This window comes from Phymastichus coffea, unplaced genomic scaffold (assembly GCF_024137745.1).
Source record: "Phymastichus coffea isolate CEN01 unplaced genomic scaffold, Cenicafe_Pcof_1.1 PCOF00155, whole genome shotgun sequence".
In the NCBI taxonomy this organism is placed as follows: domain Eukaryota; kingdom Metazoa; phylum Arthropoda; class Insecta; order Hymenoptera; family Eulophidae; genus Phymastichus; species Phymastichus coffea.
This window is the reverse complement of record NW_026706966.1, coordinates 112,059-137,448: the sequence shown is the minus strand read 5'-3', so window position 1 is coordinate 137,448 and position 25,390 is coordinate 112,059. Positions and strand designations below refer to the sequence as shown.

At 31.7% G+C, this 25,390-nt stretch overlaps 4 protein-coding genes across 6 annotated transcripts; all 4 read right to left on the bottom strand.

Moving 5' to 3' along the window:
- Positions 1-3,501: 3,501 nt before the first annotated feature.
- On the bottom strand, positions 3,502-12,238 carry LOC131672608 (citron rho-interacting kinase-like). 2 transcript variants are annotated; one of them, XM_058949955.1, is made up of 18 exons: positions 12,075-12,238; positions 11,919-12,007; positions 11,770-11,851; positions 10,117-10,378; positions 9,762-10,006; positions 9,237-9,683; positions 9,031-9,163; positions 8,367-8,899; positions 7,640-8,188; positions 7,342-7,564; positions 7,017-7,256; positions 6,508-6,938; positions 5,822-6,256; positions 5,106-5,458; positions 4,859-5,019; positions 4,584-4,793; positions 4,227-4,482; positions 3,502-3,771 (listed from the first exon to the last, which is right to left on the bottom strand). In XM_058949955.1, exons 4-18 carry the CDS (start codon positions 10,349-10,351, stop codon positions 3,675-3,677), a joined length of 4,548 nt encoding a protein of 1,515 aa, XP_058805938.1. In that variant the 5' UTR covers positions 10,352-10,378; positions 11,770-11,851; positions 11,919-12,007; positions 12,075-12,238; the 3' UTR covers positions 3,502-3,674. The 2 variants fall into 2 exon arrangements, with proteins under 2 accessions (XP_058805938.1, XP_058805937.1); XM_058949954.1 differs by lacking the exons at positions 11,770-11,851; positions 11,919-12,007; positions 12,075-12,238 and adding an exon at positions 10,919-11,134.
- A 485-nt stretch (positions 12,239-12,723) lies between these two features.
- Positions 12,724-14,220, bottom strand: LOC131672615 (general odorant-binding protein 56a-like). 2 transcript variants are annotated; one of them, XM_058949963.1, is made up of 5 exons: positions 13,978-14,220; positions 13,643-13,733; positions 13,478-13,569; positions 13,300-13,369; positions 12,724-13,221 (listed from the first exon to the last, which is right to left on the bottom strand). In XM_058949963.1, exons 1-5 carry the CDS (start codon positions 14,029-14,031, stop codon positions 13,139-13,141), a joined length of 390 nt encoding a protein of 129 aa, XP_058805946.1. In that variant the 5' UTR covers positions 14,032-14,220; the 3' UTR covers positions 12,724-13,138. The 2 variants fall into 2 exon arrangements, with proteins under 2 accessions (XP_058805946.1, XP_058805945.1); XM_058949962.1 differs by having other exon boundaries at positions 13,478-13,572; positions 13,978-14,186.
- A 91-nt stretch (positions 14,221-14,311) lies between these two features.
- LOC131672616 (general odorant-binding protein 56a-like) lies at positions 14,312-15,479 on the bottom strand. Its single transcript, XM_058949964.1, has 5 exons — positions 15,356-15,479; positions 15,138-15,234; positions 14,892-14,986; positions 14,735-14,804; positions 14,312-14,650 (listed from the first exon to the last, which is right to left on the bottom strand). The coding sequence occupies exons 1-5, from the start codon at positions 15,404-15,406 to the stop codon at positions 14,577-14,579; spliced, it is 387 nt and encodes a 128-aa protein (XP_058805947.1). The 5' UTR covers positions 15,407-15,479; the 3' UTR covers positions 14,312-14,576.
- Positions 15,480-17,608: 2,129 nt separating this feature from the next.
- Positions 17,609-18,519, bottom strand: LOC131672633 (uncharacterized). Its single transcript, XM_058950007.1, has 5 exons — positions 18,414-18,519; positions 18,225-18,282; positions 18,036-18,127; positions 17,887-17,959; positions 17,609-17,806 (listed from the first exon to the last, which is right to left on the bottom strand). Exons 1-5 carry the CDS (start codon positions 18,465-18,467, stop codon positions 17,712-17,714), a joined length of 372 nt encoding a protein of 123 aa, XP_058805990.1. The 5' UTR covers positions 18,468-18,519; the 3' UTR covers positions 17,609-17,711.
- Positions 18,520-25,390: the final 6,871 nt, after the last annotated feature.

The following is a 25,390-nucleotide window of genomic DNA, read 5'->3' as shown; positions in this document are numbered from 1 at the left end:
CCAAGACTAATGAGTCCAGGTACTCAGTGTACACCGTTCTACATGGGCATAGTTCTTGAGGTTACAACAACAATAACAATAACCTCGGTTAGCTGATTTAACGCTCAGCTTTAGATTGTATTTATAAATTTTAATACATCATATACTTTCGAATAATCTATCTTATTTAATAATTATTCTTTACAACAAGAATCAATCTTAACTATATCATTAGGTAACATTGTTATATTAGCACCATTAATATCAAGGGAAGCCCACATTCGAATTATGATAGCATAAACATCATACATTACAACTACGAAAAAACTCTATTTACTGCATTTCTTTCAATTAATTTTTGTAAGTCTACATCTAATTGTTTTCCCTTGACTTCAACATGTTTCCAAGTCGTCGCAGGTATTATTAAGGCTATTTCCTAAACAAAATGCTAAGCTAATGTCTGTAGGATATTGAAGCATAAAAGTTAATAGTAAAAAGTCATAGTGAAAATCAATTGCCGATTCATTTAACATATAGAATTTAATTAGATTAATTAATAATAGCTAAATACCCATCTTTTGTAATCAACAACATTGCATGGAGTCGAATTTGCAGTACTAAAAGTAGTGGCAATCCAATAGGTGTCTACATATGCAGTGACCTATGATATTTTCTCACAAACATAAATGTTTGGACGCAAGAAAAATCCATTTTTTCATTCGCCATCGTCAAAATCAAGTGCATTAGATAAATGTTTGATGAACAGACGATTATATGTGAGACGTAATGATTGTATTTCAGGATTTTATTATCTCAATTAATTTTAGAAAAGATTTGTAATGGAAATCAGACAATGGAATAAAGATACGAAATTCCAAATTCTTTTTTTATTATAGTTGCATTTTCTTTAGCTATTAATATTTCGTGCTAAAGTTCAAGTTTGAATAATAATTGTCTTTTAGTGCAGTTCAATAGTGGAATAACAATCCGATTGGCCTGTATATCCAACTGAAACTAATAATACTCTGCTTTATTATAAAAATTTCACTTTTAAAAAATATTTGGAGATATAGTTTTGATGTTTTGTGAATATTCAATATATTAATTCTTGTGTGTGTTTATTCATGTTTATTCACCAACATTAGCGGTTATTCATGAAAGTTGCAACGACGATTCATAAAGCACCATTAGAATTTCATTGTATTATTATTCAAATTTTTGTATCAGCGATGGAAATAGAAATTTGTGCGTATGATGGCGAGTTGAAGTAAACAATAAGCTGAATCCATTTTTCATAATCCGAGCAAGGGGCATATTTAAGCTTAAAAATTGTTGTTTGACAATCATATTTGCGAAACGCTTATCGTAGTGTTATTATTTCAAATAAGAGTTATAGTGAAACAAATCGTCAATTGCGTATTGATTTTGCCGGAAACTTTGGTTAGATAATATCTTCAAGGGTAAGATGTGTTGCAGACATTGATTGTCGAAACAAACTCTGATATTACAGACAATAGGTACTTAATTTAAAAAGTCAATGAACTTTCCACGTACTGGACATCATATGCTTGCAAACTGGCGGAAACGTCGAACTTTGCATACTAGCTCACCTGCTGTCAATAAAAGTATCGTAATGTACATCGTGTTTTTTTATGAAGTACTTGACACTTGAAATACATAGTGATTCAAAGTTCAATTACCGTGAACGGTGTGCTTTTGTTTTTATGTAAGCATTTTCATGTACATAAGTAACAAGAGCATTTCTTGAAGAATGCGGCAAATTCCAAAACGTTTATCTCTCAACTCGAGGAAAAAATTCTTAGTTATCAACAAAATTTCTTCATTAGAATAAATAATCTTTTTATTTTATTACAGCAAATTTAATGGATTAATATCCTTTATAAAAGCGAACATTACAATCATTCTTTGCATCATGATTGCATAATAATATTGTCTTTATACGTCATCGAATACTTAGGTTTTTATAACGATTTGAAAAACAATATCTATCACAACTAAATGGTGCTGAAAATTGGTCACCTATGCACCATTTTCAACAAATCTCTCTATCCAGGTCAATGATGTTAATCGACACAGGTTTCTTGATTAAAACATATCTCTGTTTTACCATATTTCGCTTCAAGCATCATGGTAGATATTCCAAGTTTCATTTTTACAAGAATAAAATTGAATTTCACGTGCAACTTTTATTTGCGCACGACTTTCAATAATAATATTTTTAATCTCCATTTCCCATACAGCGAAATGTATTCACACATTCTTCACGCTTTAACTCTAATTAAAAAAGCATATTTACACGAATTATGTATGATTTTTTTTACAATTTATTCTCGCAAAAAAGTGGAAAAAATGTCTGATGAATCCACGTACGACAATAAGCAAAGTTCGCACGCTTATAAAAAATGTATAAGTCGTTTTACAACACAATCGCGTTCGCGATTTGATACGTCACCCAAACGTTTAACTGCGTAAGCGCGATTTAAGTTCATTGTAAATTTAAAATCGTATAATAATGAATTATCTTATAGGAATGAATATAACATTTTCAGCCATAGACGCACAAGAGAAGTTTATCAAAAGGAAATCATTCAAAGAATTGTTTACATTACACAAACGAAATTTCGCAAAACTAAAGCACATTCTACAGACTCAATAGATGTATATATTAAGGAAGTCTTCAGCGTAAGCGTTGCTTGTTAATTCATGCCATATTTTCAAAATATTTAAAAACAGCACTATTCGTAATAACATTAGAAATAGTGTGATGCATTTTTTAATAAAATTTTATTAAAATAATTTACGTCCGTAAAAAATTTATTTGATAAAAGTTTTCCACTTTGCAACTAAACTTGCTTATGTTTTGCAAAAGCTAAACGGCATGGGAATTTCTTTCATGTTCAGTTGCTCAAGCCATACGAATCTAATGCCACAAATTGTTATTGTCTACATACATTCTACATTTCGAATAAATATCCTGTTACTTATATTCCATAGATAGAATAAATCAATTCGTACGTATTGTTACTATTTAATAGATATTTTCAGAAGAGAAAATGTTATGTACGTTTTATTGTAATACAAACAAAATTGTTCAATATACAATATTTATCTTTTGATATCAATCAAATGTTACTAAGAGTTGATTTTATGAAATTAATGCTTTATAATACTTGTACATACTACAACAAACTTATTTATCCGTACAGATTTTGTATTAGGAATTTAATAATTTCTCAAACTTGTACTTTTTACGTATACAACCTATAATATCTGTATTATGATATAATAATAATTTAAAATGTTTCATACTATTTTCTTCAAAGTTCTGTAAGAATTGCTGCCAAATATTATCCTATAAAAAAAAGATATTAAGCAAAAAATAAATTCTTTTAAGTAAATAAGCAAAACCAAAACAACACTCTTTGATAATGAATTACATACATAACTGTTATTCTCTATTCAAGAAAGTTTTAGAAGAAAAATTACAAAAAGTATAATTACATAGACTAAATCAATACTCTATCTATTCAAGTCATTTTAACAAAATTCAATTGGTCCTAAGTAATTAATTTGACAAGAGAAGGCCATAATCTACACTATCCTAATAAAATCATCCAATAGATATATATTATCTTATATATCAATAGGCACTTATACGACAATTATTAACAATTTCATGAATTGCTGGCAAAGTGCACTTTCTTCCCATCTAGAACTTCCATCAGGCTAGAAGTAAAGCTGAATTCTGATGTTGTGTCGTCATTCTCAACTCTAAAAGTAATATATAAATATATACGATTCATATTAACAATAAAATTAGTAATAAACTAAGAAATTAATGTCAAAATATGTATTCTTCTACGATCAACTCCAGAAGCATAGAAGATCGATTTTCTTGAAACTTGGTATAGATATTGATAATATCTATAATAAGATAATAAAAATTAATAGCTTTTTGAATGTTGTTAAAAAAATATTTTTACAACAACTTTAATAGTTCATAGTTTTACAAGTATAAAAAAACAGATATCAATAGCTTTAATGATTGCAAAAGTGTGAAGTTTTGAAAAATTGTTGTATTACTTGTAAAATTTGACTTACTCATCATAATAGTTTAAAATTTCATATTGAAGTTCACTACTATATAGACAATGTTTATATTAAGTGGCAAAAAAATCGGTCATTTACGTTTCTAATGTTGATTATAATAGCCTGAATACACTTACAATGTGTTAAGACTAGTGAGGCTATCGCTGAAATTTTGTAAAGTCGAAAATCCTTCAATTTTTAATACTTCTAAAATTGAATTTGTCGCCGACACATATATTCCTCGAGTTGCTGCTAATCCTAAATATCTAGGATTACTCAATTCTATGAGACGCCTTTCTGGATTCACTGAGATCGATTTGTATGAGTTAGCGTCAAGTTTTATAATTTCAACTGACGAGAAGTGTACAATGAAAATATAAGGCTTGCAGTAAGCTAAAATCACAATATTTTGAACAAACAAATAATATATATTTAATATATAGTTTAACATGATAAATTAGAAATTTTTTATAGAGAAATAGTATTTTTTTTACCGAAAGCGAACGGCAAATGACTCCAACTGGGATCAACGCCACGAGTTCTTTTACCACTTTCATTGACGAATACGCCAAACTCGTTATAACACAGTAAAAATTCCAATTTATGTGAATTGTTTGAGACATTAAGTACATGTACTGGGAAAATACCAAGTTTTGCCACACCATTCAAAGTTGTTTTTAATAGATTATCATCTTCTGGAAAATCTGAAATAAATACTAGATTAGATTTATTGATAATATAATAATAGTTTAATTAACAGTGAGCGTACCATCAATTGAATAATTGTTGACGTCGATTTTGAAGAATTTGTGACATCCCACAATCAAACGATTTTCCGTAAATAGAGCACAACCACAAGGCTCTTGCGTTTCAAATTCTCTAACACTGATAAATTCACCATTATCTTCGGTCACGACCCATCTAAGTAATCTGAAATTAAAAAAAGCAAACATTTTTAATCTTCATTAGAGACACTGTTATTACACTGTTTTGTTGAATATTCGCTTAGTACTCACATGATTTGACTAACAGTAGCAGCACAAAGAAGTTCTCCTTGGATCTGATAGAGATGACAGCTCTCAGAACCAGTCAGTACAGATCTAGTATTGATGGCTGGTCTTGAGCATTCAGCGGCTAAAGCATTATTTTTTAATTGTCGCAGATCACATAAGACTAGTTCATGATCTTCGCCAGCGATCATGAGTGCGATGCCAAGTTGAGAATGTAATGTAAGTTGGTAAACTTTTTTTACACCACGAATAATGGTTAGACACCGTGATCGACCAACTCTAAATGAAAATAATCCTTCCTCAGCACCAAACAAGAGTATATTTTCATCTTCAAGCTCGACTACTGTATTAATGTCCAGCTGTTTGAAAGAGTATTTTGTTAGTTTTTGATCTTATTAGTATGATGCAACGTTTTTTTTCATGAAAATAATAATTTTTTTTATTTTGGCGTTACAAATCATGTCAGTGAAAAATAACAAACTAATGATTAAATTAATAGCCATTAGAATGTCAAATAATAATTTAACTTGATTATTTATACTGACTCTGTAAAATCTGTTTTCACTACGTTAAGAAATTTTAACATAAATCTAATCTATTATTCGTCTTCTCGCGTGATATATGCAAATCGCTTAAACTATTTTTTTTTTTCAGAGTAAAGCATTAGATTTAAATTATCATTTACATCATTAAAATATTTTGAATTGACATGAATTACTAACCTGATTCTTTTCAAGCTTCATAATAGTTTGAAATTTTTCAATCTTAGTTGATAGATTGGAATATGTCTTAAGAGCTTTCAGCCAATCCTTTTTGTCGATCTGACTAAGTGCCATAATATCAAGTCTTGAGCTTGGCCAACAGGTAGTTGGTGATTTAGACTCTATTCTGAATATGAAAGGCATATCACTTTTAGCTGTGCTTGGTACTTCTGGTTGGGTCACGTTTTCACAGATGATAAAGCCATCTTTCTCGGTGAGATCGAGCTGAGATATCGATGACATTCCGGGACTTGGTTGGTGTTCATAAGTACACAAACAGGAACCCTCGAGACGCAGGTATTTACGATCCCACGATGCTTTCGCTCGACCAGGTAGTTTTACCCAGCTTTCCATCAAAATCTCACCGTTTGTTGGTTTGCGTGTACAATCCGTATCCTGTATTACAAAATATGTAATTTCATATCTATTTCTTGTTAATATACTTAAACATCAATTTGCAATAATTAAACGACAGATTTATAAAACACAATATATCAGAAAAGATTTTTTAGATGTGTAAAAGTGAGAAGCCTACAAATAGATAGTTGTGCTATACTTGTGAGAAATTTCGTATGAGAAAGCTAGAAAATACCGTGAAAATATGTCCAACTTAGTAGACGACAACAATCATCACTATAAAAACTCACCCTTTCAGGAATATGATCTGGCTCGTCAATTGCAAGAGTCTGCACACTGCCACCAAAACTTGACAGGCTATCAGTACTAGACTCCTTGTGCAAGTGTCGAGCGAATCCACCGGGTAATCCACAATTTGCTGGTACCGAAACCGAGCACTTGAGATGTGCCATAATTTGGCATTCGGCGCATATGGCAGCTTTTTTTCCAAATTGTATAGACTCGAGACAAGCAGCGCATTTACCTGCTCTCATCGGTAGACTTACGTTGAAACGGTGAGGTATGTTGTGACGCATTCTTTGAGTTGATACTAAAGTCTCGGCATTAACCGGATATTTTTCTGGAGAAGCTGGATTTGAAATCGGACGTGGACTAGTTGCACGAGTTGCTTTGATTGCCAGAAGTTGCTCGGTCAAGGTTTTGACTTTAGCTCGCTCGCATTCTAAAATTATAAAACAGTGTTGATATAATCGAATATTATTAATAAAGAACCACGTGTGAGATAGATACAGCTATTTACCTAATTGGTTTTCCAATTCACGATAACCAACTGGCATTGCATTGGAATTGATAGGTGGTATATTTTCCTTCTGCTTAGAGCCGAAGATCTTATCGCAAACAGTCTTCTTTTTCTTACTCGTAGAAACTTCTTCTAATTTCATCTGCAGAAAGTCGATCAATTTAGTCTGCTGCTGACAAGTGCTACCTGCCTTCATTTCTCGCTCTTGATAGAATTGACGCATTTCTTCTAATACTTCCTCTGTTCATAGTAAAAGAAATGTTAAAATCATTTTTATTTTAACTTCTATTGAAACTTTTTTCATATTGTAAAAACTTAGCCTCACCTAATTCGATAACTCTCGACCTCCACTCTTGTCCTTGATCAACCGTACTCTGAAGTTCAGCACTAAGGTGCTCATTCATCTCTTTCATCTCATGTAATCGCGTAAGATGCTGCGTGCATTCCTCCTTAACAATTCTTGCTTCTGCCTTCGACATCTCCAAATTTCTTTTTGTTTCCGACAACTCGCACTCGAGTCCTCCACAATTTTGTTGCAACTCCGCAACCTATTAACAAAGTAGGAATAATCAATATGTATAATTTACATATAAAGTTAACAGTATTTCAATTAAATCTTGTACCTGTTTTCCAAGCTGCTGAGTCAGCTTTTTATACTGATCACGTTGTTGTACAAGACCATTCCTCTCTTCCTCGACATCACTGGCCTCGGACTCAAGCCTCTCAATAGCTCTTTCAGCAAAAAGTCGCGTAGCTTTTTCTTCGGCCAACGAAGCGTTAGCTTCACGCAATTTGCCTTCAACAACTTCGAGATCCTTCTGCAACTTCATCTTTTCTTGAATAAGTGTATTCTCACGTGTCTCGTGATTGCTGGTTAACTTCTCATAATCATTTAGTTGTTCCTCAAGTACTGTACAGGTTTCCTTCAAGAGATCAATGTTCACTTGATAACTATTTTCTTCACGTTGTAACTTCTCAAGTTTTGATTCCAATTCGCGATTCTCTTCCTTTAGCTTGGATACTTGTAGCGACAAGCGTTCTTTTTCTACGTTTATTGAGTCCACGCGATCTTGGCTGTTTCGCAGCTGCTTACGAGTGGAATCAAATTCGCGACGTAATGCCGCACTCGAACTCTGTAGCTCTTCAATCTGTTTGTTAGCTTGCGTTAACGCCTATAAGTGAATTTTGATTATTAGTTAAGTGATAAATGAATGGACCTGGTTCATTTGAGGCCATTCATATTACGATTCAAAATATTTTTCAAAGTAGAGTATTTGAAACGATACTTTCTCTAAATTGTGAAGAGTTGTTATTTAATGTTAGATTTATAATAAATGGACAAATATGTACCTTTTGAGCCGAGTCGGCCTGTAATTTGTTTCTAGTAGCATCTTTAGTAGCCTCACTCAATGATTTCTTAATTTCTTCGAGCTCCTTTACCATTTTTTTCATCTTATCCTCCTCGTCTTTGATTTTACTATTTAGTCTTTCCATCAGCTTTTGTTTCTCCTCTTGTAATTTCTTTACCTTTTCTTCGGCAGTTTTGGCTTCTCTCGTTGCTATCCTCTTATCAAGATTTGCATCCGACAATTCCTTCTCTTTTTTCCAAAGATTTAATTGAGCTTGCTTAGCTGCTTGACGATCAGCTTCTGCATTTTCGCGAATAGTCTTGAGTTGCGATTCAAGACTTTCAATTTGTTGCTCAAGACTTGACATTCTCACGGTGTCCTCGATTGAAGTACCTGAACGGCGATTCAATGATGCACGCGACTGTTGTTGATGGCTTGTTTTCAAACTAGCGTTCTCTGCTTCGAGCTTCATCACGCTCTTCTCGAAACGACGAACCAACTCCTCCAGGTTACCAACCTTGCGACCCTGTTCCTCTGAAATAGTTGTTGTATTTAATTAATGAAAATTGTACTAATGACGTTAGTGAGATGCAAATGTAATGTTTAAGTAACCCTTTTATGGTATAATGTCTAAATATAATAAATTTTTATGCAATTCAACCAACCTTCTTTTTGGAGAGTCGATTTCAATCTTTTTTCCAAAACATCTTTGTCTTGATTTGCTCTTTCCAAATTAGCAGCTAATGCTTCATTTACTTCCAAATTGATCATAGTCTCATGTAAATCGGATTTTGTGGACTTAAAGAAATTTGTCATAGGTAAATTACAAATGTATTCAATCACTATTTTCATAATAATAAAAAAATTATACCTCTAGATGCTGTTTTAATTGATCATTTTCTATTTTCAACTTATCAAGTTGCTCTTGTAAAGTAACAACCAGTTGTTCCATATTACTGGCATTTTCCAACTGCTTGGACTTCTCCTGAAGTTGGTGTTTGAGTGTTTCGATTTCAGCATCTCTTGCAGGAATAGTGGCTTTTAAGCTCCTCAACTGTTCATGACAGTCCTTCAGTTCGTTCTGAGCTAACTCTAAAGCTACATTCAACCTGGATTGTCGACAAAGGCTAGAGTCCTGTTCATTTCTTAATTTTCCTTCTAAATCTATGTTCTTTGATGTTTCTAATTCTAATTTAGTTCTAAGCTCAGCTATTTGATTATGAGCTCTTGTTGATATTTGTTCCAGTTTATTTTCTACACCTACAGCACTCTGTCTATTTATTTCACGCATTTTATTCAGTGATTCTTTATATTGTACCTGTAAAAAATAAATATAATTAAGTAGAATTTTTTTGATTGATTCAGATATTGAAAATTTAAATAACAGAATACATACTTCAAAGACTCTCAATTTATGAAGTTCTGCATTTGCAGTTTCAAGTTCTGTCTCTATTCTCTGTAACCTGGAACTCATCTCATTGTTGCTCGTGCACAGTTCTGTGATTCGTACAGTTTGACTTTCAATATGTTTATTCAGTTGATTAATTTTATCTTTCTCTGCATTTTCCCACTTTTTTTTTGCACTTTTGATTAGATTCAAAGCTTTGGTCTCTAATTCTCTCCTTTCTTGACGCTCTAAGTCTACAGAAAGTATTACAATTAATTTTGTATAGTGATGTATTATAAATAATTATAAATCTATAATAGATATTATGTATTGTATAGAAAATTTTTGTTGCATTATAACTTACCAAGAGTCCGTTTAACTCCAGCTAATTCTGATTTTGTATTAACTAATTCCTTTTCAAATTTATCTCGTTCTTTATTGGCTATATCTAATCTTTTAGTAGTATTTTCCAGCTGTGTTTCTAAATTAGAAGTCATCCTGTAGTTTGATTCCGTTTTATCTTGGAGTTCAAGTAATTTTTTCTTTTGTTCACGTATTTCTTTTAACTCTTTCTTCTTATTTTCCATTTGAACCTCCATTTCAATTTTTTCAAGAATCCGGTTTGTCTAGTTTATTTGTCACAGGTGGTGAATGAAAATTTGTTTAAAAAATATATATGACATGTAAAATATAAAGCTTTATAATATTTAGATATGTTTATAAAATTATTATGGTATAGATGTTACAAATGGTACAGAACACTGGCCATATAAATAAGTTTCAATGTTCAAGATTTCAAATGTAACTAATATACTATTAATATGATACAAATAAATACTAATTACTTTAATTTAAGCTCATTTAAAAAATGTAGAAGGAAAGAATAGAAACGACAGCCTAAATATAACAATCTAACTAGCAAAAATTGAAAGATGACGCATGAAGCGATAAATTTCATTTGCATGAAGGTTCGTTTTATTAGCTTAAAAACATTTGTGATTTATCAGTTAAAATAGAAAAAATATATAACCGATGAGCGATGACAGAACGAATCGTATTGCCTTCTAATGTTGAATGATTTTTTAAATGTAGTAAACGGAGTATAACGCGGGAAAAGCAATGACAACAAAACGAATTAAAGTAAATATAAGCATGGTTTAAATAACCTCCATTTTTCTGAGACAAGCCATTTTTCCAGTAACAATTGGCACGATAATCGTGCAATATTATTGTTCTTATGTCGACCTGCACTTTAAAAATAAATTTGAATATTTTACGATAGGCGAATCACATTGATTATCTGAGTTCGCGGTTGCACCCCTTCACTTCTTTAACACTGTTGTATGTAACGGTCGATGACGCTCATCTCAGCGGTGGTTCTGGCTTCGCTTCCTTTTTTTCAAACTCGACTATGCGACTGGCGTGCCTCGTGTTCGATTATTTCCATTGGTTGAAATATTCGCCGATGAGTTCGTAACGTCATGTGTCGCGTTCTGTCACGGTCAATGACGGTAAAATTTTTAAATGTAAATACATTTTCAAGTTTTTCAGGCAAATAATATTTTCTTATGATAAAAATGAAAAACTGCATGTTTCTATAAGATTTGTTTGATTAAAAAATTATACTTTTCCAACGTAGATAGACATACAAATAATCATGTTTTTATTTTGGAACTTTATCAAATAATATGTAGCGCATATATACGAAGTAATATTGCTCTTAATGCTTCATTAAAATTAATTTTATGTGATACATAGCAATATAATTTTTTAAGCAGCATCACACTTATTCCGCTCAGCTAAAAAATGAATCATCTCAGAATAACTATTAAATACCTTTTACTAAATGACACTGTAGCTGAACCTAATTAAATTTTCACACCAATGAGCACTTGTAGAATCGTTAAATTTTCTTGTCAGGGATTCATCGGGATTCTTTTGATAACGTTCGAATTACTTTTAGTTCGTGAATGCGTTTAATATAATAATAAAATTATAGTAATTAAATAATACTCACAAATCCACTTTTCTCAAGCAAGCAGGCATCGATCGAGATGGAGCGAAATCTTTGTTTGTTTTCATGTGGCGAAACATCTCTTCTAAAATATAATTGTACGGTTAGATCTGCTTATAGTCTTAAAAATACCTTCTCTTGGTATTACTCACTTAAATTGATTTCGTGTTTAGTAGCACATTCTTCATTGTCCCCGTTGTTCTTTCTCTACGTCAACTTTCTGATTTTCTCGAGTGTCATCCTCAAAATTGATAATACATGTTAGAGTCATTTCTTCGATTCATAACAAACAAATCTGATTTGCTAACTTCTTTTAGCAGCAAACTCAAAGTCAAACAGTATTGCATACAATTTTCGTTCTTGAGAGAAGTTTTATAGTAAACAGAATTTAAAGGTTTCATTATTCGAGTTTTTTTGTTCATACATAATTTAAAGTGATGATTGCAGTAAATTATATGCTTTACGTCAAAAGATCATATGAAAACAAAATAATTGAAAAATAACGAGTGAAGCTCTTTTAATAATCAAAATAATCATCGAATAAACACCGACAAAGCAGAGTATAACGCAGAATACTCTTAAAATTTTCATAGTAAATTTACACTATCAAGGTCCGCGCTTATGACAGCACTAGTCTGAACGTGAGTTTCCTAGTACGTTTAGTGCTATACCTTTTATGCGATCAATTTGTGCAAGTCCTGCTCTTGAGCATGAATTAGATAATTTCTTGAGCATATGACATATAATTCTCAGTCGTTTTAATGTCGACACTTTTTTCGTGCGCATATTATTTTCTATTAGACTTTCTATTTTAGATACGAAAATTATTTTAAATTAACATTACCGAAGGAATCTATATTATTACGTGTCATTACAGTGTGGGTTAATCATATTTATGCAATGTAATCATTTATTAGCAAAATTTTTTTGTAATAATTTTATGAAAATAGTTTTGAAATCAACTTTATTGCAAATTACATCTTTCTAGATAAGCGTAAGTGATCTGAAAGAGTGTTTTAGTTATTTTATTTCCAACATACATTTGCATCACAAAGGCAAAACCCGTTGGCTTGAGTCATGTATATGGTCAGATATTCCGCACAAGATAATTTTCCTCAGTGCAAATGATATTTTGAAATTCTTATTGTCCAACAATAGATCATAATAAATTTACATTCTTTCATGTGTGCAAATATAATTTTTTTGTTTAGTACAAGGCTCGTATATTATGACAAATGCATTATCGATATTTATAGTAATACTTATAATTACAGAAGATGTAAGTGAATAACTTATGTTCCATTACACTAGAATATTTTTATATTTTCACAAGTAACAATTAAGGTATTGAATAATAAATGGAACTCCACGATTAATAGTCTACTTTAAACCATATTTCATGTTTAGTTACACATTCCATTATTTTGTAGGCAGTATCACATTCATCATTGCCACCTACAATATTAAAATGCATTATATCACGTCGTTAATAAATATCGTATATTTTATCGATTAAACTTATAATAAATTTACTTATGTGCGTGCATTTGTGTGCACCTTCGGTGTCGTAAAACTTTTGAGTTAACGATGTATCCTCGTTCATCTACATATAGATATTTAAAAATTTAAAATGATTTATATGTGGAAATTGTTTCGGCGACTAAAATTCAGTTTCAATGCTAATCTATGAAATATCATTCTTATCACTTACAAGTCCAATTCTCTTATACATACAAAAGACAAAACAACGTATTGGCTGGGTCGGCACAAAATGCTTATGCGTTGCTATTTCGTGATACATTGCTTCTGGAATAACAAATAAATCATAAAAATATTTCTATGTGTAACTGAATATCACTTCTAATTCATAACTCACTTAAGTTAAATCCATTTTCTTGAGCACACACCTCGTTTAGTTGCTTCGGCTTTTCCTTTCCTTTGCCAATTTTCGACACATCGTCATTACTCTAAAATATCATATTCCTTATACAAATATTCTTCTCAGAAGTTTGATTTAAATTTATGTATGATTACATTATAGACATTTTTAATGAAGAATTAAGAAATCACTTATTAAGAACTTTATATATATTGAAAAACATAATTAATTCTATTGAGTACGCAATATTCTTGGTATAATCTTCCGGTTTCTTTTTTAATATAGATCATAACGAAGATGCAATGAATGTATTATACATTGTAACTACTCACAGAGACAACTGTAATGACGCAGGTTGTTATGAAAACGATAAATAAAACATGCATGTTATATATATTCACACTACTAACTTGTAAAATCTCTGTAACTTACTCACTTTGAACGTTCGTTTTCAACGTACGTTTAGCACTCCCTTTTATACGAGCAAATGTGTTGTAGCACTTCTGATCTTGACCGTAGATTAGATAATTTTTCGACTTGTCAACCTGTCCTTCCTGGTAATTTCAATAATGCTTTTTCTGTTTTTCTTATATTCATATTCCAATGAGAATGTTAATATAGAACTTTCACTATAAAATTTACGATAAGGAAAATAATTTAGCTACATTAACATTTTGAAAAGAAGCATTTAATTAAGCTATTATAATATATTATTTCAATTGAGTTTATATTTTAAATGATAACTGTCAATTGTGAAGTTATGAAATTGATACGCTATGGTTAATTACAATAAATTAAATATTCTAATATGATTCAGTACAGAACGAAAGCTTCAAGATCCATAATCTTTATAATTATTGTATTCAAGATTGTTCTTCATAAATTGTAATCAAGACATACTGGTAGCCATACTTATTTTCTATTAATTTCTTCAATCGTCAAAAAATTCTGGTCGGTTCATGCACACAACAATTTTATAAGCGATTTCACATTCGTCCTTTCCACCTTGAGAGTGAAAACAAAGAATAAATAACGTAATTTTGACATTTGAAGAAACTCTTGAAATATTAGTTTACTAAAACTTCTTACTTAAGTCTTTACAATGCCTTGCTATTTCCGGTCGCTGGAAATTTTTGTGTGCGGTTCCATCAGGTCCTATCTAATGATTATCAAAGTTCAAAGTTAACTCGATAAACTTACTGATTTTAAAGAATGTAATTCGAATAACTATCAATTTTATACTCACCAGCCCTTGCTTTTTGAAAACACATGCCGTAAAGCAACGCATTTCTCGAGTTAAATTGTTGTAATCTTTATTTTTTATAGTCTCCTCAACATCATCTATGAATAAAAAAGCGAAATACAATTTAAATTTATTTAAAAAATAAAATCTTGATTTCATTAACTAAAACATAAGACGATCGAGATAATGTTTGCACTTAAAATTTTTAATGTTCTGTGTAGTAGTTAGACACATTCAATTATTTCTTACGTATATTTTTAAGTCCTTCTTGCTGAGCACATTCTTCCACTTCTGTCGGAAGTTTTTTAACCTCTCCCTTAGGTTTAGATTCATCCTCAGCACTATGCTAAAAAATCATTCACTGTTTTTTCACTATTATATAAAATATTAGAGCGTGTTACCAGTTGACTGTTTTGTTTGAAAAATTATGTACAAAAAAATAATATTCGTCATACATAACAACTTACAGACGAAACACTAATAATACCAATCAATAAATATAGAATGAAAAATTTCATTTCGGCAACTTTATGTTTGGAAAAATACGAGCTCAGCGAGCAGCTTGCACCGACTACATACACCAAGTTAAAATACTTCTTAGAGACTCCTTTTATACTACAGGTCAATATAGTGTCATCTCTATTAAGTTGAATAAACGGAATTGGTGTCTTCTAGATTCTCTTCAACGTGTCTAGCAAGGACGCTCTGCTATTTCAAATTCCAGATTTACAACACGTTTTTGACATTTTTCAATATTATTTGCTAGTGGCTAATACATAAAGAATAAAAATATTTGGAATGTAGTATAATCAACTTTTTTTTCATGTTAAAATAAACATGTTAAAATTAATGAAGACTGTTTATTCCTACATAATTTGATTCATTACATATCGATGCAGTATTACTTTATTACAATAACAGAAATTAAATTTTTTATATGTTAATCATGACTTTTTCTATAAATTTATTCCGAGAAAGGCAAGTTACTTATTTTTCTGTTATCTCATACTCGTCTTTTTCATCTAAAACAAATATTTTATTAATTAAAAAGTTTTCCATTACTAAACCAAGCATAATAATTATTTACAAATTATATAATACACTTTTTTACACTCAAATTTACACTCCTTACTTATTTCCGTTTCTTCCACAATTTTTGTATATTTTCCGCTTCTATCCATCTAGAAATGCAATAATTCAACACAAAAATTTAAATACATGTTCAGTATTACTTTGAAAAATTTTAAAATGTTCCTTACCAAACTATTTCTTTTATCAAGTACACTTTAAAATAGTTTTTTTCGAGTTTCTTGGAAATATTGATTTCGTGAAAAGAAATAGTAAATGAAGTAAAACCTAGGTTTACCGATAAACGCATAAGATTAGAATATTAAATTAAACATTATTATAAACCACTACAACTAAATGCTTGATATAATTTTGTTGATATAACTTTTGAGTTATAACATTAGCCAAAATTTAATGCATTTTATCACGTAATACTTTTCGATTTATTATTCAATCGAAAATGTTAGTAGAATCAAATAAAAATGTGCGGATTACTTTTAATATTAAAAATGTGACACAGTCCACAAGAAGTTACAATGTTAAATAGTAAAAATTAACTAAACAAGTCATTTTATATGAATTCTCAGCATACACTATATAAGATTCTTATATCACTAGTATTTCATACAGCTTCGTTACCTCATGTTCACCATTAGCTATATAAAAAAGTGTAGTACACATTTGATCAACAACAATGCATCGCCCACCATGAAATGGGGGGAGGGGGGTGCTATAAGAGACAACGACACTAAAAAATAAAAGAAAAAACCTGTGACAAAAGCATCACGCGTTTGTCTCTTCCTATAAGTGCAAACTTACATAATACTTCTAGCGCAATAACAAAGGGTGTTCTAATCCGACAATTCTCAACGTGCAACACACTGCAAGAGAAAGATCGTTCGCCGAGACATGAGTTTCTCTCTTTCTCTATCCTTCACTTGTTTGCGATATATAAAAATTTCATTGGAAAAGGTGTATAAGAAAACAAACTTGATTCTAAACGAATGGCTTTAAGAGAATGTAAAATACATAGTTGTATAAAAGAATTAAAAAATGATTTTAATTTTTTTTTGTAAGATATATTTTTATTATTATTTAAATGATATTTGCTATAGATAACATATTCAACTGACCATAGTGTTCTTGATCGTTGTGGAAATCTACACTGATTTTATGTTTATTAAAATTGAATTTTTTATTTTCTTTAGCTTCTATATTAGCTTTGTTTTTCTTTTGCATCAAAATTAGCTTTTTAAGTTCTCCAACTTAATGTAATCATATCGTTTCAAAGCATTATCAATTAATTTCTGATCTCTGTATATCGAAAAAAAATTATTATATACGCTTAAAGAAAAATATAATCCACTATGGAAGGTTATTTGTCTTTTACATGTTTTTATTTAACTTGCGTGAATTAAACTGCATAATTTTATTCATCACGTATATGCTTATAAGAATTGAAAAGCATGATAAAATTTTAATAATAATTATTATTTATGACATGAAACGTGTGCATATAATTAAGTTTCTATGCTATATATCAGTCAAATCTTGATCGTATAGTGCATTGTATTATTCTAAAATTATACAAATAAAAATTATAAAATAATCATCAGCTCAAGTCCTAAAAAATTGGTAGGTTTTTAGAAAAACATGTATTAGTCCGAAAGTAATTATTTAATACAAACATACACATTTACGTTAATTAAAACAGATAAAATTATGATTTCATATATAATGAATGAATCAATCAATTCATTCTTCTCCGTTCTTGGAATTCAACTCTGCTTCGTTGTGTTCTACGAAACATTTCATTAATATTACAACGTTTTCAGTCAAATCCTTTCCAGCTTAAACAATAAAAAGTATGAGTTTAATATAAACATATTTTTCATGCGTCAATGTTGATGAGTATAAGTTTTAAATTTACCATTAGTTATTTTACAGACTTCAGCTAACTTTCCATTACCAAAATCCATATTCAACGAACCATCTTCTTTCATCTTATAAATATTTCAATGCTCGTTAATAAAATTATTTTAATATAGTTTTTATTTATAATAAAAAAATATAACTTACGACACCATCCCTCTTGTAAACACATGCTGCAAAATTTCTTACATTTTCGGGCGGAGTATAGTTTTCAGTTACTTTAATATCGTTCAATAAATCTATAAATAACAAAATAAAAAATTTTCAAAGTCATAAAATTAAATACATCTATCAATAATGTGAATAATTATATAAGTATTGCAAAATATATCTTACTCATATCAACGTTAGTTTCACGAGAACAAGCCGCTACATCATCTGGTCCTGCTGCATTCTGTTCAGTGGATTGGGAAGCGCCAATTAATTAAATTAAAGTAATTATATTTAAATATAAAAATAAATTACTTACATTAGATAATCAGTGTTTATAAATTAGTTTATCAGAAGATTAGTGTTTGTACTTACGCAAACAAAACTAGTGACACATATTACTGCACAAAGACTAAGTAAGAGTTTCATATTAGATATGTATTACTGTAAATGATTCACTATTCAGTACTGTTACCGTTTACTTCTGTTACATTAGATGACATCAAACTATCTGGTATTCTTATTTATACTCACTATCAGTACTTCTCTTGTTAAACTTCGTAATCGTTTAATCACTTTTTCAAATAGTTGTTTTTCGCATGATATTACATTTATGCAAACTGTCAACATTTTATACAGATTATTTTTTATCATAATTTATCCTTATTATTCATCAAACTAAAATATTTTTGGATGGTTTGAATTAGACCAAGAGCTGAAAACATTATTAAAACTGAATTTGTGCTATGGCTGTCAAACATTGACAAGCGTCATGCACTTCCAACAGATGAGATAAAGATAAAAAGTTGAAAGTCAATGTATTTTTCACATATAAATTAAAATAGAATATAAATTAAAATGCTCAATGATAGAAAAATTAAAAATGAGCTTATACTGTAGTTAAAAATTGGTTGCTTTTATCATATTTGATAGTGTACATGGTTTAATCTTATTGGAATAATTCATCAATTAACTGTAACTATTATTGTATGAAGTAGCTAAGAAAATGATAATAAATCTGTCTATGTTTGGAAAATATTTTTTGATATAAAAATAACATATTAAAATCTTCAGTGGTTGTATTATAATCAATAAATAAGAAATTCGTTACACATAAATTGTATATTTTATCATTTTTTATTATTAATAGTACAATTAGTACAATGAGTACAAGTTTTTTGGCTTTGGGATCACTTTGGAACCATCATTAGTTGTCGAGTGAGGAGGCAGACCAACAGAATCTCTTTTTTGGCGATCAAGCTGAAACATTTTTTATTTTCAAATATACAAAGTTATATTCAAACGTAATAAATTATTAAAGTTAATGTAATCACTTACTATAGGAGAAGAATGAACAACCATGATGCAGATAGCTACCAAAATGAAGAAAAGGAGTTTCATTTTGATTGAATATTTCGCACAGTCTGATTTCAATAGTCGGCAATAATTTGCGATCATACTAATTTTGTAGAGTTCGCGTCTGTCCTATTTATACTGTTAAAGTGGGGCATGAATGATTAGAAATCTATCTTACTATATTTACTTACACTATTTTTAGTTGCGATGTTTAAGTAAGATATTATACGTCAAGGGAAAGAAATGCAATATAGATTTGACTTCAGAATTTCATACATTTTTGTTTTGTTTTGAACTTGTCATGGAAAATGAACTATAAAATTATGATGGAAAATACAACTGAAATATCAATTTTTGAAATTTGACTGTGCGTACTTTAAAAATATAATTATTATTTTATCGTATTGCTTGAAAGTACTTGACAATGTAACGAAATTGAAATTTTTATGCACTAATTATAGAAGAAGATATCCTTTTCAAGTCCTGACAACTTTTCAATTAGTTATTTAATTATCATATAAAAAATATTTATATTGGCTATTCAAGATTAGTATAAATGTTGCTCAATAGCCGAGCATGCCAGTGACTTCAATAAGTTACGATCTATTGTTTGCAATAACTTACAATTCTTTAAAATTAGTATTTACAAAGAACTGACAAACCTGTTCTAAATTTATCAATATCATCAGAAGAATGTAATCAAGTCAATATATAGTGAATACTTTTTAGTGAGCATTATTTACAATTGAATAAAAATGTTATTCTCTTCTGCTTGGCAATGGAAATTTAGGAAATGTCTTCACTTACGGTCCTCCAAAATTTACAACTTAAAGTTTTTATTTACTGCTCAATACAATAATTTGGAGTAATTAGCTTCTAAATTTGTTGTAAAAATGCTAATCGACAAAAATGATGACAATTTAAAAAGCAAACAGCATGAGCTGGAAAAGTAAGGATATTTACGGCAGTCGTAAAGCTTTTGTTCGTGATAGAATAATATAGCAAGAGCTACCTCCATCTAGAAAAAATGATGAAATTTTAAGTGGGTTTCAAAACTAAAAATACAGAAAAAATGAATACTATGATCAGGCTCCTATACCTAGATCTCAGCAGTCTTTAGTCGCTTCAGATTCCTTGAACTGTTTTATGTGTACCATTGCTATATACATTTAATCGAACATTAATTCAATATAATGCTTCCAAACAGGACAATTTGAATTAGTTTATAATAATTGGTTTTATACCCATGCGGCTCGTTGCAGAAGTTTCATTGAAGCTCAAACTGAATTTGCAGCTGCCTCGTGAAACATCTCACTACTTTCTTTATTGCCAAGCTAAAACCATTGGAACATAGATTTTCATGTCTGTAATCAGTGCTATGTAATCAGAAATAATTTAATTATTGATTGAGAGGAAATAAATGCGTTTTACAATTATGCCAAAGCTATAAAAATTCATGCCAACGATGCAGATCAACGTAAAACAAAAGTTTCATTTTGGATATTTGGATATTTGATATTTGAATAGATAGATATTTCTCTGATTTCACTAGTCGTCAATAATTGTTGAGCGCATTAAATTTGATAGTTTATTGCAGTTTTTTTATAATACTAATCTCAGGACAAAGTAGTTGAAAAAAAATCTTTGAAAAACACAAGGTAGCTGTGAATTGTGATAGGAAATTAGTTTTTCGTTGATGCTCTTTTGGATGTTGAATAATACTAATCAATTACGCAAAGAAAAGTGTTTTAAAAATGTTTCACATATTTAAGATTAATTATTCTGTATAACCTATCAAATAAATCTCTCAAGTTATTAAAACTTTCGTGAATATTTAAAATCTTTGATAAAATATATTCATCATTGAAATTCGAAGAAATATAAAGAAAGAAATTGCTCGCTCGATTCTTAAGAGCAACAATTAAAAAATCTTGAAGTTGCGGAAGAATCTCTTTTGAAAATAACGTGACTGCATCGATCAGATGATGGTGAAGCCGAAAGTCCCGTTAAAGAAATCGCGAACGAGTTGTCCGCGGAAAAAATAGTTACTCAGTGTAACTGCAGCGGAGAAAATGAGGAAAGCCAACCCAAGACGAGCGCCATTTTTGGACAACTCTCTGCTTCCTGATTTGTAGCGATTGCGGAGAAATTGTCATGAACATGTGTCGACCCATGCGGATCAAAGAGAAATTTTTTGGTATAAATTGGACGCTTAATTGTCTTGAGAAAACGGCAACTCCCTACTCTTTATACATTTGCGTGGAAAATAAATAGTTAATTGTAAAAATTAACAAAGTTACGTAAATTGAGTAATTACTATAATTAATTTCTCTCGCTTGTTGCATTTGAGTTGAAAGGTCAAATACGTTGCAGATGTCAAGCTAACAATTTACTTATCTCTAGACGAATATTTTTTTATTGTAGACTGATGAAGATTTTATAATACTTTGCGAATGGTTTGTCTTTGACCAACAGCTTATTAAAAGATAATTTTAATTATAAATTAAGTTTATTTCTATTTAATAATTTTAAAAATAACGTGTTCATATTGTTCGTAGAACAATTTAAGAAAAGATGCTAATAAAATAATGCAACTGGCAATTGAAAAAGTTTGATTCACTCCTTTCATTTTCGAGAAAAAATCTTCGTATTTACTTTATACTAACTTTTCTGTTCATCTAACGCCTATAATTTATTTCAAAATTATGTACTTATTGCAAGCAATAACAATTGAAAATTAAAAGAGAGAACAATTTTTTTATTCATTGCCTTACTGTTTCAAACAATTCGTGATTGTTTCAAGACGACTACGGACGTCCATTTAACAGTCAGACAAGATAATTCCATACAATCAACAACAGAATAATCAATTCAAGCAAGAAGATACGATATATTCGCTACGTAGTCGATCAATTATATCTTTTAGCGTTCTCGCAGAGAAAATGAAAGGTCAAACGACATTCATCTAGATAATAAGTAACATAGTAAAAAATGAATGGCAGCCGCAGCAGCATCGTGTCTAGCGAATACACTCCCTTTCTCCGAATTTGTGATTATTATTATCAGCATCATTCATACAAGTACACATGCATATAGAGAACGCCGGTACTTTCTAGCACTCGGACGGCTTTACGAGCGCGATATGACGCGTAGATTCGCCTTATTTTCCGATTCCAATGTCGCGGTGTCCCTACGCGCGAATAAATTACGCTGGACGCATTTTCTTTTTCCTCAGATGATAATTGATAAAATCGGATTTGGCGCTCGCTCCTTTTCATCGTCGCTGCGACGTCGCCGCGCGAGCTTTGGCTGAATACATTCGGCAGTCCGCTCGTAAATTCGAGACAAGTGGACATTCACTTCTGAAAGAGAGGGGGGGGGATAAGTTGGGACTTTCACGCTGTGCGAAAGATATTTTGTAATGAGAAGAAAGATGTCCTTCCGACGATCGCAATCGTCGCGTAAAAAAACATGTTGCCGAGCAACGCTCGACGGTGTGTTCACTCCGCGGCGACAAATGATGAAACATCGCCGAACGGCAGGCTGGGCATGCCGCCGTCGCGGCACTCTTTGCACTTTTCCGAATTTCCAGCTTTCTCTCGTAAATCATCGCGCGTTCAATGGCTCGCACGCGACTCCCTCCCGCGCAATAATCACGAACACAATGCGCGAGCGCGCGCGGCCTGATACATCTCGCGGGACTCGTTTCCGCTCTATTATTATGCGATTTTTCAAGGCGCTAAACAAATAACGCCTTTCCCATGTGTGTAATGCAACGCGTGCCTGTTGCGTAAGTAAGCTCGTGTTTGCCAATTTTGGAAACGCTTCCTATGTTGTGCGGCGCAAGCCGTTTGATTTCCGCCAGGAAAGTTGCTCGCGCGTTGCGCGTCGGCGTCTGGGCTCGAGTTTACGAACGCGTGACTGACGTGCCTAATGAAGCAGGATGGCAAATGTATGTTACTACAGCCTCGCCTTTATTTAGGCTTAGACTTGACGTGAGTGCCTGTGCACGCGCAACGTGCAATTCAGGTAGTACGAACGGTCGCGTTGCCGATGCAAATTACTCGACGAGCATTTGGACGATCGACATTTCGGACGTTCGCTGCATTTTCATTGGGTTTCTCGCGAGGATAATCGAACAGCGAATAACACTGATGCCCAATCCCCGTATTTCGGTGCATAACATCCGATTACGTGAAAACCGGCAAAGTCCTCAATCATCTCGTTGACCACCGGCGTCTTAATCATCGCGGATAGACAAGCGCGCTCACGACAAAGCCAATGAGCGTGCGATCATCGTCTCCCGCAAAATGTCAATCAAGTACAGACTACACTCGGTGGATAATTAGATTTTGCCATGTGGGAATCCAACTACCAAGCCGAAGAAGATCAGCGAGTGAAAACTCATGGCATCGGTCATTAACGTTCACGGGTGAAAGCTCAGCATATTATATTTCTACGCACGGTAAGAGATCAATGCCTCGCGCTAGACGTGAGACTTTCAATGTCGCACGATCATTAATGCTCTAGGAAGTGCGCGTTCTATACGCACGGCTGCATTATGCTCAAATGCACTATGGGAGACTTATTAGCCTCGAGGGCTTTCATTTGCATTCTCATCGTTGATGTGCGACGATCGATCATTCGATTAATTATCGACAAGAGCTTTCAGCAGCTTTTCTCACAGTGCTAAGCCACGTATCATTGATTTTTCGTGATAGCGGCTTGAAGTGGCGAGATTTACTTGTTTGCTTTACCCCTTACGTTTGGCAATGGCTGTGTGTAGACATCAAAAAGCGATCGAGATTATTGCTTCTGCTTGTGATCGAGTCATATTTTTTATAAATATTTGTGCGAGCACACTCGATAACGAAACAAATATATTTCACTTACACTCACGATATACTTTACTTAAATATTAGGTGATTTCTGCTGAATGAACTGATTTTTACGTATTCACAAAGTAAAATTAATTTGAAAAAAATTCGCATGTACGATTTGTGCTTTGGATTTTCCCAGTCGATAAATACACACGAGCAACGCAGAGTTAAATCAATGCTTGTTAAGATTTATTGATATCGAATAAACTGACTCAAGTTCTCACGCTACTGTTTGCTGACAATACATCAAAACAGCACTTTTTATCATGGAGCTGTCGCTAAAGTTGCACAAAAACGTTCATAGCGACATAGGCGACTGAGTAAAAAATTGAAGTCTCAACGGCATGTCTATCTGAAATATGATTTATACGATCAACTTCATAAAGCGAAATAAGCTGGTAACGCGCAACATCATCGTTGCCGTAACGCCGATAAGTCGACCTCGTTCCTCTGATTGTAACCAATGTAAAAAGAATAATCAAGCGTCCAATTATGTCTTTACAAACTTTTTCCCTTATTTTCTTCTCGAATCTATTGTTTGCCAAGTAAAACGTATATGATTCCCTCCTTTAGCTTATTTCCGGCGTGTAGGAGAGAGAAGATAAGGACTCGCTGGCGCTCGCGAGGAGGAAAAAGCAAAAGACTACAAGCGATGGACTAGTTTTCGCCGGTAAGCGCGCTCGCACACGCCATAAGTCAGTCGGTGAACGGGCGAACATCCGTACGGATCTGCTGCGCTTTGCTTCTCTTGCTTTTTAATCTTATTTGTTGCGCACACGCGACGACATGTAGTGTATTTTATTTTTAGTTTTCACGATCTTAAATTGACGTCCGTTAATACTGATGAAGTTTCATATGATCAAGTTTTATAAGGAGGTGAGTCGAATGTTATTTTTCCTTGAATAAATTGAAGATGCATTTGAAAAATCTTTGCCGTTAAGTACTTCAGACAGGAAATTAGTTATAAATATTTGTCGTAAAATTACTTAGCGATCTCTTAAAGGCCAATTACGAGCTACCGATCTCACGAAAAAAAGAGAGATATCGAATTAACGAAGACGTGCATCTATGAGGATCCTCAAGATATCCGTATATTCAGCAGTCAATAATTAATTG

What these genes read in the sequence shown, in the direction of transcription:
- LOC131672608 (XM_058949954.1), bottom strand. Translation starts at nt 10,942, where the DNA reads ATGGCTTGTCTCAGAAAAATGGAG. An exon ending in TGAATTGGAAAACCAATTAG is followed by an intron (nt 6,939 to 7,016) that starts GTAAATAGCTGT and finishes TTATAATTTTAG; the next exon opens with AATGCGAGCGAGCTAAAGTC. An exon ending in TGAAGCTTGAAAAGAATCAG is followed by an intron (nt 5,459 to 5,821) that starts GTTAGTAATTCA and finishes TCTTTCAAACAG; the next exon opens with CTGGACATTAATACAGTAGT.
- LOC131672615 (XM_058949962.1), bottom strand. Translation starts at nt 14,031, where the DNA reads ATGCATGTTTTATTTATCGTTTTCATAACAACCTGCGTCATTACAGTT. An exon ending in GCGTCATTACAGTTGTCTCT is followed by an intron (nt 13,734 to 13,977) that starts GTGAGTAGTTAC and finishes ATGATATTTTAG; the next exon opens with AGTAATGACGATGTGTCGAA. An exon ending in ACACAAATGCACGCACATAA is followed by an intron (nt 13,222 to 13,299) that starts GTAAATTTATTA and finishes TTAATATTGTAG; the next exon opens with GTGGCAATGATGAATGTGAT.
- LOC131672616 (XM_058949964.1), bottom strand. Translation starts at nt 15,406, where the DNA reads ATGAAATTTTTCATTCTATATTTATTGATTGGTATTATTAGTGTTTCG. An exon ending in GTATTATTAGTGTTTCGTCT is followed by an intron (nt 15,235 to 15,355) that starts GTAAGTTGTTAT and finishes ATGATTTTTTAG; the next exon opens with CATAGTGCTGAGGATGAATC. An exon ending in AGAAGGACTTAAAAATATAC is followed by an intron (nt 14,987 to 15,137) that starts GTAAGAAATAAT and finishes TTTTATTCATAG; the next exon opens with ATGATGTTGAGGAGACTATA.
- LOC131672633 (XM_058950007.1), bottom strand. Translation starts at nt 18,467, where the DNA reads ATGAAACTCTTACTTAGTCTTTGTGCAGTAATATGTGTCACTAGTTTT. An exon ending in TGAAACTAACGTTGATATGA is followed by an intron (nt 18,128 to 18,224) that starts GTAAGATATATT and finishes TGTTATTTATAG; the next exon opens with ATTTATTGAACGATATTAAA. An exon ending in TTTACAAGAGGGATGGTGTC is followed by an intron (nt 17,960 to 18,035) that starts GTAAGTTATATT and finishes AATATTTATAAG; the next exon opens with ATGAAAGAAGATGGTTCGTT.